The 13,667-nt window shown below is 44.2% G+C and overlaps 1 protein-coding gene across 7 annotated transcripts in view; it reads left to right on the forward strand.

Annotated features, from left to right (window-relative positions):
* Nucleotides 1-13,667, forward strand: part of ZNF365 (zinc finger protein 365) — a 124,018-nt gene that overhangs the window by 93,309 nt on the left and 17,042 nt on the right. For 2 of the 7 annotated variants that reach the window (XM_053308897.1, XM_053308898.1), the window contains exons 1-4: nucleotides 85-316; nucleotides 4,239-4,982; nucleotides 11,452-11,632; nucleotides 11,931-11,988. In XM_053308897.1, the coding sequence (XP_053164872.1) occupies nucleotides 4,252-4,982; nucleotides 11,452-11,632; nucleotides 11,931-11,988 (970 nt within the window). In that variant the 5' untranslated portion in view covers nucleotides 85-316; nucleotides 4,239-4,251. Of the gene's footprint in view, nucleotides 1-83; nucleotides 317-4,238; nucleotides 4,983-11,451; nucleotides 11,633-11,930; nucleotides 11,989-13,667 lie in introns of those variants that run through there. The other 5 variants (XM_053308892.1, XM_053308891.1, XM_053308894.1 and 2 more) reach the window with 5 other exon arrangements.

Genomic DNA, 13,667 nt, shown 5'->3' on the forward strand with positions numbered 1-13,667 from the left:
CCCCTCCCTTCCTCCACGGGGGCTTTTCAGGATCCCTCCCTGCCTCCCCAGAGGTGGATTCATCCTGCTCCGCTCTCCCTTGCTGCCAGCTCGGTCTTTGCCCAGGCCGCCGCAGCTCTCGCTCCCCGCCCTTTGCTCTGCCTGCTCTCTGTGGGTGTGAATGAGTGGGCGACGGGGGCGTGAGCGGCTGTGACTGCGCCGGGTTCAGCGTGATTTACGGCTCTGCTGAAAACTGCTTTTCCCCGCAGCAGCATCACCGGCATCGGCGGCGGCAGCACCGGCAGCGGCGGCGACGACGACGACAGCAACAAGTCAGGTAAGAGCCGCGCTCTGCGCCACAGCCTGGAGCGGAGAGAGAGCCGGGGGGGCCATCGGGACTCCAGGCTGGCCAGCTAGATGGATGGAGTGGCTCAGCCCAGGGAGCTTTGGGGAGCAGGGCCAGGCAGGCAGCACCGGCCCGGCGCACTAGAAGAGGAGGCTCTCTCCTCCTCCCGGGAAAAGCAAGGAGGCAGCCTGCAAACCTCACATTCATGCAGGATCCGTGAGCACAGCTTCAAGCAAACCCGCTGCCCTAGAGCCCTGTTTGTCCCCGACTTCTCCCCACGCGTGAGCCTCCCCCCCACCCCGCAACACCAAGACGTCAGACAGCATCCATTCTGCTGTTCTCTATTCCTCCCTCCCGCTGCAGCCTCCGGCATCCTTTTTGATCTTGCCTGGGTGTTAAAAGCCACCCACACTTCCCACAGCTTCCGTCTCATCTGCAGCTTGTCCGCACTGCTCCCTTTCACCTTGCTGTATTCTGTACACTCCGTATGGAGTTGATTTGTCATTGATGAAGAAACGAGGGAAGGGGAGGAACAGCATATTTCACTGTCTGCTGCCCAACTTGACTAACATAAACCCTTGTTGTTGACCCGGATATGTCAGTAACATCATGCTAAAAGGGAATATCTGATAGAAAATAAGCTTTCATGGGTGGGTTTGTATGTATGGGTTTAGGATTATTTTTGGTCTGCAAGATCTGCAGTAATTCTCTTGCATTCTGTACAGTGCCTGGTATTCTTAAGTACTCAAGAGAAAAATACTATCTTTAATGAATGGATTTTGTTTTGTGGTTTACAACCCCCCTCCTCAAAGTGACTTGCAGTAATATTTTGATGAGTTGGTATTGCCTGCTGAAATCTGAATGAGATGGTTGGCCCATTTCCAGAACTCATCTGATACTTAACTATATTTGCCAGTTCTGCTCACCTGCAGCATGACACTTAGTTCATATTTGCAAAAATACAAATAAGCAAGTCAATGGCACTGTTCAAAATTAACTGCTTTTAAGTTCGGTCCATTTCAACGGTAGGGCTTGAGCACATGTTTAACATTCCCACTGGAATCAGTGGGACTTGAAAAGTACTTAAATTTAGTTGAGTCATGTCCCCAATTCCCCAAGCATGTTTTCTGAATCCATGGTCAAACTGCCTAGCATGACATCACTATTATTATTATTATTTAACTAATGTATATCCCACCCTTGCCAGATTCAGCACAACAACCTTCAAAACCTACAACAAAAACCAAAATCTCATATTGAAATGTGGCAGCTTATGCAGAATTTTGAGGATTCCCTTTACTAGTATTTATTACAGCTATATCATAGATTTTCTTTGGGAAACTTGGAGCCACTTATGTGGCAGTTTTAGCACTGACTGGGCTACATCCTGCTTAGGTTTAGCAATACAATAGTGTCATGTCTCCTCAGGCCTTTCTTTTGGTCAAAGTTTTCCTTTAAAAAGTCAACATGTTTCTAGTTCTCATTACTATGGAGAAAAGCTTCAAAAGGCAGGAAGTTGCTAGTTGCTAAAAAAAACAACACTAGGAAGGATTTCTGTGGGAGTCAGGAGGTATGACTTCTGCTGCTACTATACTACCAAGCAGTTATTTGTTTATTTAACATAAAAGGTTCAGCATAAAAGTTCTCAAAGCTGTTTATGTAGAAAAAATAATAATAGGAAGAAGATGGTTCCCTATCTCCAAAGATCCCATTATCTAAAAAGAAACACGAGGTAGATACCATCAGCAGGCACTGGAAGGATGCTGTGCTGGGGGCGGATAGGGACGGGTGCTCCCCCCCCGGAGCTTTTTCACACAGGGCTTTTAGTTCACATCTCCTCTGGAATGGAGGGTGTGTGTTCACATATTGGCCAGATTTACCCCGAAGTCCCTGCGAGCTATTGGGGAGCACTTCACACACAATTTGGGTTTTTCATTGTGTGTTAGAGTATAGCCCGACTTATATCTGGGGCAAAAAAGTCCACTTTTTGCATCTTTTGGGGCGGGGGGCGGGCAACTTTGAACTTGATGTAAAGTCTCAGAGTAAACCTGCTGTAAAGCCTGCTGTCTGAAAATGTTCCTGCTAAATCTAAGAGAGTCACCACTTTAAAAGGTACCTCTTTGCCCAGTTAGCAAGGGCAGTTCCAACAGACTGTGAGGAACATGCTCTCTGCACACCTGTCCCTTTCACTTTCTTCCAGTCCCCTTTTGACCGAAGTTATTTGTCATGCAGAAAGGCATTCTAGAAATCATTATTACCTGAATGCATACATAGGAATATAAGAAGCTGCCTTGTGCTGTGTCAGACCGTTATGACCCAGTCCTAGCCATGCTTATTTAGAAGTAAGTCCCAGTAAGCAGCTCAGTGGGGCTTTCTCTCAAAAAGTGTGCCTCAGACTGTATTTAACCCAGTATTGTCTATTAGGAAAGTGCACGGAACTGGTTATCCCAGTTTGACTCAAATCCAGACCTCATTCAAGCTGCCCTGGGTGGCTCGGGCTTGATCAAGCTGGGCCGATTCTGGTCCGGCTCGGGGGTATACTTATAAACAGGAATCCAGCTAGGACAAGTGCAGAGGATTCCCTAGCCTAAGAAAGGGTGGGTGGGTGAAAGTTTTTAAAACCTTCAAATGAAGCCCTGGGGGTGGTGGAGGCTGGGGCGGCGGCCACTGTGGTGGTGGAGACATCGGTGGGGTTTCTTCCAACCACCCTGCCATTCTCCCAAATGACAGTCCAGGCCGCAGCTGGCCTGGAGTGTCCTTTGAGAGGCCAGCAGGGTGTTTGGAGGAGCCCCCACCACTCTGCTGCTGAATCGTCCGCTGCTGCCTCTGCCGCCCCCAGAGCTTCATTTGAAGGTTAAAGAAAGCCTTTTGCCCACCCCCCACACCCTTCTTAGGATAGGGAATCCCCTGTACATGTAATGGGAAATGTAAAGGGTATACTCGAAAAGGGTATACTTTCCCTTTACAAGTATACCCTCTGAGCTGGCCCTCAAGTTGGTTCTTCGATTCGGGGGGGGGGGTGTCCAGTTCGAACTCAGAGTAGTAACCCCCTTAGGGGGACAGGCCGGTTCAAACTTGGATCATCTGAACCGGGTCGGCTCGATGTTGAGCCTGGCTCTATGTGACACATCCCTATTGTCTGCTTTGACTGCCAGTGGCTCTTCAAAATCTCAAGCAAGGAGCTCTTTCACGCTTGTTGTTTAAAAATCTTTTAATTGGACATACCAGGGCCTGAACCTGGGACCTTCTGCATGCAGAGTATATGTGTTACCACTGGGCTATGAAACCTCCTCTGTTAGTGCCCCTTCTTGCATTATGCATGCCTTTCTTTTCCACAACACTTGTTCTAGCCTCTAAATACCTCTATGACACATTTATTAATTGATTTAAATTAATGGGGGCTAGGGGAATGAATGTGTGCAATATCTAAAACCCTTGGCTTAGAGCATATGTATTCATTTATTTTTAATATTTATACCCTGCTTTTCTGTCTCACTTCCAAGGCCTATTTATATAATTATATAATGAATGATTTAAGATAAATACTTTAATATTAATTATATTAAATAATTATATAATGAACATTTAAGATAAATGCTTTATTATAAAAACAGCAAAATACAGTGCAGCAGATTATTATTATTTAATTATAAAGCCAAGGAAATAACAGTTCACAGGCCGAATGGATAAGTTTAAGAAACAACAAGGCCCCTACTATGGGGCATGGAGTTCCACAGCCTAGATGCTGCAATGGTGAAAACAGTAACAACCCCAAAACCCTCTCTTCCATGTTTCCACCAATAACTCTTCCAGTAATGGTGAAATATGGAACAGATTATCTCCCAATGGTCTGCATGGAGAATCACATTTTTAAACAAAAATAACAACTCTGGTGGTATTCTCTTTCTCCTAGGATCTGGAAAGTAATGCAACAGAACACTTTAGAAGAAAGCAGATACCCCTGGCAGGAGTCCTTTGAAAATGTCAATGTATGTATGCCATTCCGTTGCCCACGATGCGGGGACCACACTAGATTCAGGACCTTGTCATCTCTGAGAGCCCATCTAGAATACAACCATAGTTACGAAGAAAGAAGCCTTCTGACAAGATGCAACCTGTTTTCTTCCCTCAAAGATGGAGACCTGATTTCTTCTTCCGAGCCCCTGACACAAGGCATGCTTGGGGATAGCACTAATGTAATGAAACCAAAGTTGTCCTACCTAAACTTCTGCGACACAGCACATGAGAACACAAAGAACAGGAAGCCCTTGGAAGTGGAAGCTGAAAGGCCTGTGTCTTTTGGGTCAAATTACACATCAGGAGAGTCTACTGGTGAGCCAATTTCTAAACCGGGGTTGGCAGCAACAGACTCGAAAGCCTCGTTTGAGGCCCACGTGAGAGAGAAGTTTAACCGAATGGTAGAAGCTGTAGATAAAACAATAGAGAAGAGGATTGACAAGCTTACCAAAGAGCTGGCCCAAAAGACAGCCGAACTCTTGGAGGTTCGGGCAGCTTTTGTGCAGCTTTCTCAGAAGAAACAGGAAGTGCAGAGGCGAGAGATGGCCCTAAACAGACAAGTGGATGTTGCAGTTGAGATGATTGCAGTGCTGAAGCAACGGCTTACAGAGTCTGAGGAAGAGCTCCATAGGAAGGAAGAGTAAGTGGAAGGCTGGTAGACATAGGCTCATGGTGGGTTTTTTGCATGCAGAGAAATTTGTGACAGGAGCAGGAAGGCTTGTGGGTGTGGGAATGGTGTAGAGTCAGGTCAACACTCCTACTTGTCTCTCCACCACCACAGTGCTGTCTGCAATCTCATTAGACCAGATGCCAAAGCACCCCATGCCATGTGAGGCTGCATATGCATCTTAGCATGCACTATCTCATACTTTGGATTGAACTCGGAGAACCTTTTTTTAAAAAAAAGGTTGCCTGCCACTGCTCTAGAGGTACAACTTCTCACTGGCATAAGAAGCCTGAAGCAGCCTGTGTTAGGCACCCACCCACCCTCTTTCGCAGCACCTCTGGTGCCATAGCACCAAAAAAAAAAAAAAAAAATCATCTCACCAGCCACTGCTCCTCCAAGCCTCCACTCACTATGCTACCCTTCCTGCTTCTCCTCCTGCTGTCAACACCCTGCCATTGCCCCTCCTGCCTCTGCCAGTGCTTCCATTTCTCAGCCAGCTTGCATGCACCCTCATGCCAACTATGTGTGGGCATGAGAGTACATGCATGCCATTTCCCAGCTGGTTTGCATGGTGAGCAGTGGCTAGATGGGGTTCTTCTAGACCATTCAGCTGCTTCCTGCCCCACAAGCTGGCTGGGCAACAGCCACGGTAGCAGTAGTGGCAGCGGGGGGGAGGAGGAGGGGCAGTGGCAGCAGGAAGGCGTGTGGGCCTTGGGGGGCTGTTCTAGAGCCGGATCCTCCCCTTGGGGGCATCTGGGGTTGTTTGTGTTCTTTAAATACATCTGCCCAGTTATCTCTATGTCCCTCCAACTTCTCATATCAACACCAGGGACTAATGCTTGAGATATAATCAGGGCTTTTCATATTGTCCCACAGGTTCTCAACTTTGAAAAAGGACTTTACTTCCTGAAAAATCTTTGTTTTTGATTTGCAGAATGTCAGGTTTCTAGCTCCCAAGGGCACAGAGAAAGGTTTTTCGAACGTGCTGGCCAACATCTACTGAAGCCTTTCCAAGCCTTCCTGTTACTTTTAATTGTCTTCTATTTTTTGTCTTGCTCAGCCGTTACTGTCCTCTCCTGTCTCTCTTTTCTATATCTTCTCTTCTCCCTTGCCTTCTTTTATTACAGAAACATCAGGATTCCAAAACCCACCAATATTGCAACAGGAATAAAATGATAAACAAATACATCAGATATACACAGTCTTCTCAATCCAGCTGTTCTGGTGTGTTCCTAGGAGCACCAATGTGCCCATGGGGCTCTGACCATTCAAGGGCTGCAACATTTTCTTCTATGAGTTGTAGAATAGTTGGTGAGCACTGTGGTGATTCTGTGTCATCACACATGCAGAGCACTCTTTGACACAGAAGAGGCTGAGGCAACCCTTGGGTACATGGAGCTCTGTGTATGCATCTGACCCCTTGGAGCTATGGATCACACCAAGCATTCCTCATTCACAGATTGTGGCTACAGAACAGTATAATCCAGTGATCTTTACTAATTTTGTAGTGGGGGCCGCCAGGGCGCATGCCCTCCCCACTTGCTGCTGGGGTGTGCACTCTCCTTGCAACTTCTGCTGTTGGCCTGGGCTCGGCCTAATGGCCCCCTCCCCACCCCAGCAATGCATGGCCCAGCCATGGGCAAGGGGGGAGGTGTGTGCCAAGGGGTAGGGGCCCTAGGGAGTAGGGCGAACACCTAAGGTCCTCACCAGGCATCTTCCTGTCTTCCTTATTCGGCACCAGTGGCTATCACTCACAACTGATATCTAGGGGTGCTGAGAAGCAAGGAGGAATGACCTCCCCCCTTTTTCTCAGCGCTGCCAGATATCAGCTGTGAATGGAGGCAACCTGCGGGAGCAGTGGCGGTATCCCCACTGCTCCTGGTAAGGAAGACAGAGAAAGTGCCTGCTGAGGCGTGCCCCATCAGTGGAGAGGGAGGGAGAGGCAGGTTAGGGGACGCCAGTGGGGTTTGTGTGGGTTGCCAGTGGCCCTTGGGCCACACAGTGAAGAACACTGGTATAACCAGTCAGACGATGTACTGTGTATGCTAATCTCTTGCCATGGGTTTTCTTCCTTTTTTACATTAGTGTATTTGCTTTCCCCCGTATTACAACAATGTGGAATGCGCCCTTGCTTCATGAAGTATATAATCTCTGCCTCCAGTTGTATATCCATTGACTTCAGCAGAGAACTCATGTATCAGGATGCACTAATTAAGTGCCTGTGTTATCTAAATTTGCAGTCAAGTAATGTTTTACATGTGTTTTTAACTAAACCATTTAAAAAGGGTTCGACTTATGCCCTACTGCCATGCAGTGGGATTATTTGTAAAGCTGCTCTTTGAATAGGATACCCCATAAAAGCTAAACTCTCCTGTGCTTTGGCTTCAGGATTAGGAGTACAGATATAAAGGTCTTGCTCCTGAGTACTCCCCCAGGTCAGTAGCAAAACAGAGATGCAAACAAAACCTTCTGGGATTATATTTAGGAAAGAATCATAATTTGGTTTCCTGCTGGCATCCATAGCAGTTTCCAAACTTGCGTTGGCAGTTCCAGCCCATCTAAAAATACTTTCATGTTGTATTCATTAAAAATGTAGTAATTTTTGATACATTATTTATATGTGAACTACTTAAGGCTGCAGTCCTCAGATTGCCCACTTCCTGGTATTCCCATTGACATGAGTGGAAGAAATCTGGAGCAAATTGTTTAAGGATTGTGGTTCTGGTGTTCTTTAGTATTCTTTGGCATTCTTCAGAGAGTTTACAACACCCTGACATGTTTTAATTAGAAGCGTGGTGCTGCTGTGACTAAAGATTGGCTAACACAACAGCTCATTAGTTGACAGTTGCAATCCTGAACAGACTGAGGCTGTTCTCATGAGCAGCCTAACCTGAGATAGGGGTGCCCAGCCTGGGTCAGGCTGCATGTGAGAACCTCCAGAATCAGGCCTGGTCCCTGGGGGAGGGCACGTGGGGGGCAGTGCTGCCTAGCCCAACTTTTAAACCTGTTAGCCAAGGTTAAGGGAGTGAGCACTCCCTTACCCCAGCTACCTGCTCGTATGTGAGCATGGGCTGCTTCCAGTCCAACTGCACACTGAGATGGTGTGTCTAGGTGCCTAGGTGCCTGTCTCTTGCGGGTGCCCCCCAATGCAGCGTGTGTGTTGTGCACTGCATTGTGGGTTTCACAGAAGCCGGGACAAGTCCCGGCCTCAGATTAATCTGCTCTGCTCTGCACCTGAAGAATCAAGCCTGAAGGATTCCTCTTTGCTGGAACCTTGTGTCTTTTATTTTTGTGGTAGCAAAGGAATTCTTCTGGGTAGCTCTGCTTCACTTCTGAAGCAATGGGATACCATTTTCACTGTCACAGTACAACTTATTATAAATGTAGTAGCATCTAAAGTTATTTGTTCTACCATAATATTATTAATTTCACCTTGGGGTGAGTTCCATGTAGAATCTTCCAAAAACTGGATTCTTCTGCTGAATCCTTTAAAAAACAAAAAAAATCATCCAGCTTTTTGCCCCTCACCATACTTTTAGCTAACCTGAGGTTTAACCAGGATTTAAATGCTAGATATAATGTAGGATTTAAAATGTGTATTATTTGCTATCATACAGTATGATTAGATGATCGTCCAGATTGCTAAGTGGTGTCTCTTTTCCTCTAACCATTGAGTTCAAATTGTAAAAACAAAAGGACCCAGGATAGGATCATTCACTCTACCCACATTGGTCTGTTCATCTGAATTTGTTTTCCAAATTGGTATTAAAAAGCCACAGATATACTAATCATGCATTTAAAAATATCATCTGAGCTGGCCCCTGAAGTTCATCTTATGCTGAAGTTGTTACCACGTTCTCAAACTGCTTCAGTCAAAGATTAGATTAGTTTGAAACTGAATAATAGAACTGCTGTGTTTTTAATATTGATCCCCTCAGGGACCAGGAAAACAAGAAGTCAAAGAGTTTCTTTTCCTAAGGGATGCTGCAAAGTCCTAAAGCTGAGTAAACTGTATACTACGTATGTTACTTATTCCCTTTGGCATTGGTTACCTACCTTGTGCTTTCTAAGCACCGCACTGGTGTTTAGGGACCAGCCTCTGTGATGAAGAAATCTGTGGAGAATCCGAGCTATATTAGTCAGGCTTGTTGTGCACATATGATGTCCCAGAATGCATTGCACATGCAGTTTATAGCTTGGATCTTATTCTAGTGCAGGTTTAGAAGAAAACAGAGGGGGAGTAAGCCAATGGCCTTAAAATGAGTATAGATAAGATAGAAATTAAGGGGGAAAGCTAATAGATTGGATTGGAGAGAAGAGAAGAGATTTATATTGTGGCAGCAGCATTCATAGGTCTTTGCTAGGGTAAATTAAGGAACACATCCAGTTTTTTCAGAGCTCACAGTTTAAAGCAGAATGGAGGTGTGGGAAGAAGCTAGGATTATACATGAAGACTGACATAGGTGTGCAGGAATGATGTGGCTATTCAGAGACAGCTAGGCCATGCCTGTATGTCAGTCCTCATGTGTAACACTGGCTTCTTCCCCACCCACCACCCCCGTCACCTTTCTGTAAAATTCCCAAAACATAGGCATTTGGCCAGCAACTGTTTCTTTGCTAGGTATGGATTTGCCCAATGAAGATACCAACAAGTTAGTGTTGTAACTGAGCAAATTAGTACCATTGGAGAGTATGTTTGTGAGTCTCCATGCTAAAAAAATAAAAGGTAAATTTTCAGTTTGCTTTATTCTTCTATATAGTGCTGCAAAGATTAATATTCCTAATACCACCAAGCCCATGTTTATTTCTTTATTGAAAACTTCCCAGTTCAAAACCATCTCCCTGCTTGTAATGAGTTCAAATTCTTGACCAGGGTCTTCAAGGAGCTCTTGATTATGTATTCTAATCAGAATGCATATTAATTGTAAACAAATCCCACAATAAAATATGTATTTCTATAGAGCTGGCTGCAAAGCACCGCAGCATGTACCTTCCCAGCAAAATATATTCATTATAGTATATCTGTGCCAGGCAACATAAGATAGGTTCTTTGGGTGTTCTTTATAATGAAGAAACCTAACCTACTCAGCCTAACCTACCTCACAGGGTTGTTGTGAGGAGAAACTTAAGTATGTAGTACACCGCTCTGGGCTCCTTGGAGGAAGAGCGGGATATAAATGCAAAATAATAATAATAGTAATAGTAATAATGATAATAATAATAATGTTTCAATGAAATAACCAATTCCAGAGAGGTAGTTGGGTTAGTCTGTTGCAGTAGAAGCAACTGTAGTGTGGCATCTTAAAGACTAACACTTTTATTGTAGCATACAGTTTCATGAATTCTTGTCTGTGATGCTTATGTTTCAATAAATTTGTCAGTCTTTAAGATGCCACAAGATGTTCTTTTGGGAAGTGACAAAGAATTCCTTTGATCTGTTATGCACACAGGAATCTTCCCTTCTGGTCCCATGAGAGCTTTTCAAGGTCTCAGTTTGCTCTTGCAGTTAAACAGAATCCACTTCAGTTAGTGGAGCTACCGCAGTGCCAATGTATGTAATTTCATGCAAAAACTGATTTAGAATTCCTCTTAAATTTAGTGCTAGATTATTATGCAGGCACAGTAGGACCTGTACAGTTAAGGTGAGGAGTAGAAAAATCTGCATTCTTCCTTGCAATCTGCCTGAAATATGGGATGGAACAACTAGATGACATTGACAAACACTACAACTTCTCAAAACTTTGGACATATTTGTTCAGAGGTGACCTAGATATGGTAGTTTGAATACTGACATAATTTGAAAGGAGACCTCTGATTTCACCTTTGGGCAACCTATATTTGATCAAGAAGAACTAATTTTTCTTTTTCTTTCCCCCGTCACCCATTAAATTTAAACTATTACATTCAGTGAGGCACTAGAAAACATAACTTTCTTCTGAGTGTGAGCATTCTATATGTTGTTTTCTCCTCTCCATGTACATTTTATATTTTGAAAAGTGGCAAATAGCCATTTGCCAGAGGAAAGTTCTTTTTTCTTCAGAAAGGTTACCCCACCTCCTCTACAGTATACAGAGGGACATAAACTAGTGCTGTTGGGGCAGGAATAGGGCTGTAGGAACTATAGCATCAAGAAGAACATTTATGTTTATCACCTAGAAAGGTGATTCTTGGGGTTTTTTTAGGGGTTTTTTTTAAATTTCTAGAAGCATATACTTGACCAATGAAGAACAAATGGTACTAGTGCTGATCAGTTATTTGGTTATGCACATGTGGTCTTGAAAAGGTTTGTGTTACCACTGGCACTCAGTATCTTTAGTATTGGCAAGGGGATCATTGAATTAAAGGCTAACATCAATTCTTTCCTGATGCTTGTTAAAAAGAATAAGGGAACACCAATGTTCTTTACAAAAGCAATTCTAGAGCTACATTTCTGTCGTTGCAGAGAAGTAGTTACGTTTAATCACTTCCTGGAGGAAGCAGCTGAGAAGGAGGTTCGCGGCAAAGCCAGACTCCATCATTTCATTGAGAATCTGCTGCAGCGGGTTGATCTGGCAGAGAAGCAGTTAGAATATTATCAGAATCAGCAGATAATGGGCAACTATAGTGATGTCAATGAACACGTGGTAAGCCGAAAATAGTTAAGTTGTTCATTACATTGTACTTCACCAGTGCAGGAAAAAGCCATTTAATCTGAATGTGAAAAGATGCAGCCAAGAGTGAATTGACAATTTGTCCAGGGTATTGTATGTGATGGGAGCTGTTTTTTAGAAGTTAGTTTTCAAGTCTGTGCTTCTTTGGACATATATTGAAATTTATATTCTAAGCTGTTGCTCTGCATAAGCAGCAGCTGTGGTTATGACCTGTGCTGTGAAGGGAACATGAAATATATATTATTACATTTTTATCTTGCTATCCTTGAAGGAGCTCAGTGGAGTATGTGGTTCTCCCTTCCTTCCCTGCCCATCATTTTATTCTCAAGGTAAGCCTGTACAGCAGATTAAGCTAAAAGATAGTGACTGACTAAATTACACAATAGTATTACTGAGGAGTTACTCTAAAGGATTACTAAATTTCAGTAGGGCTTCCTCTAGTAAATTTAGTCAGAATCCCAGCCAGTGACTGGTTCAATGTACCCATGAAGCTTCATGGCTGAGCAGGGATTTCCTACCTTTCCCTCTGCCAACTAAAACAAACATATCTATCAGAGAGAGAGAGCTATGTTCCTAATCCATTTATACTCATGAGCAACAACTAGTGGGGCACTGGATGGGAATTTGCATCTCAATCCACATCAAAAGTTATATGCAACTTGGGGACTGAATGAACATCATGTGGGTGCACATCCAAAGAGGTACCCACATGTGCTTCAGCCACATGTGTGGAAATCCTGCTTTTGCATGTAAATTCCCCTTGCTTGGTTGAGGCAAATAGCTTTTCAGAGGCTTGAAAGGTGCATGATAGAGCTAGGGTTGCAAGGTTGTAACCCCAGACTAATGCAGGGATTATGTGACACTAATTCTAAAATAATTGCACTGGCTGCATTTAGGTTTCTCAGCTTATTTCAAAGTGTTAATGTTTATCTTTGAAGCCCTGAGTGGGCTGGGTCCTGTGTACCTCTGCAGCAACTCCTACACATTTGTCCCTATTCCTTGGGATCAAAAGGTGAGGTCTACGCCTGGTTCCATCTTTCCTCCAAGTGAATTTTCCAGGCATAAAGGGCATGGCCCTTTCTGTCATGGCATCCACTCTCTTGAGCTCATTGCCCAGAAAGAGCTTCCTGGCACCTCCCTGATTTGTTTCTGATGCCATGTGAATCCCCCCCCCCCATAACACTTTACCTGGGTTTAAATGCAACTTTGCTAGAAGGAAGGAGATACTTGCTTTGGGGAAACAGCTGCTCCTCTTTTGGCATTGTGTCAATATTACGAATGGTGTTAATGTGTTTAATTATGGGGTTGGTGGTTTGATTGTATCTATGACTACTTTGTAAGTACATTTGGGTATGCTTTTGGGAAAAGAAACAGCTGGAAAAGCCTACATAAACATTCCCCAGTGAAGCAGGAGACTTGGTAGCTGTCTTTCCAGCTTTTCACCATCTCTTTCTGCCTCCTTCCTCACCTTCTGTAGCAATGACTCTAGTATGATACACAGCAGGTGGAATGATGGATCAACAGACTGGGCCGGGGGCGGTGGTGATGGGGAAGCAGGAGAAAACAGCTGCCAAGTATCCAATTTGTTGGGGAATATAAAAGTATAGCATTGGTCTTTAGGTTACAGCCTCGTGATCCTACATAGAGCTATCATTGAACAAACATTCATTTTTTTAGCCTACTTTCCTTAAGGAAAGTAAGCCTATGAGATCACCTGACATTGTGTGTGAACTATGAACTTCACAATGCCTGGACCAAATTGGGTACAGTTGTAGGGACACATAGGGACATCTCAGCTGCGTAGTTTGTGATGATGTCATCCACCCTGATTCAAGATGGCAGATGTGTAAATGTTTGAGGCACAAGTGGGTTAAGTTGTGAACCACCTAACTGATTTGAACCAAATTTGCTACAGCTGTAAGGACACATGGCACAAGGGCGTGGTTTGATAGTTATTGATTAAAATACCTTAAAAAACCCTATTCGATCAGAAACAATAGTGGGATGT

Source organism: Hemicordylus capensis, chromosome 3 (assembly GCF_027244095.1).
Source record: "Hemicordylus capensis ecotype Gifberg chromosome 3, rHemCap1.1.pri, whole genome shotgun sequence".
NCBI lineage: Eukaryota > Metazoa > Chordata > Lepidosauria > Squamata > Cordylidae > Hemicordylus > Hemicordylus capensis.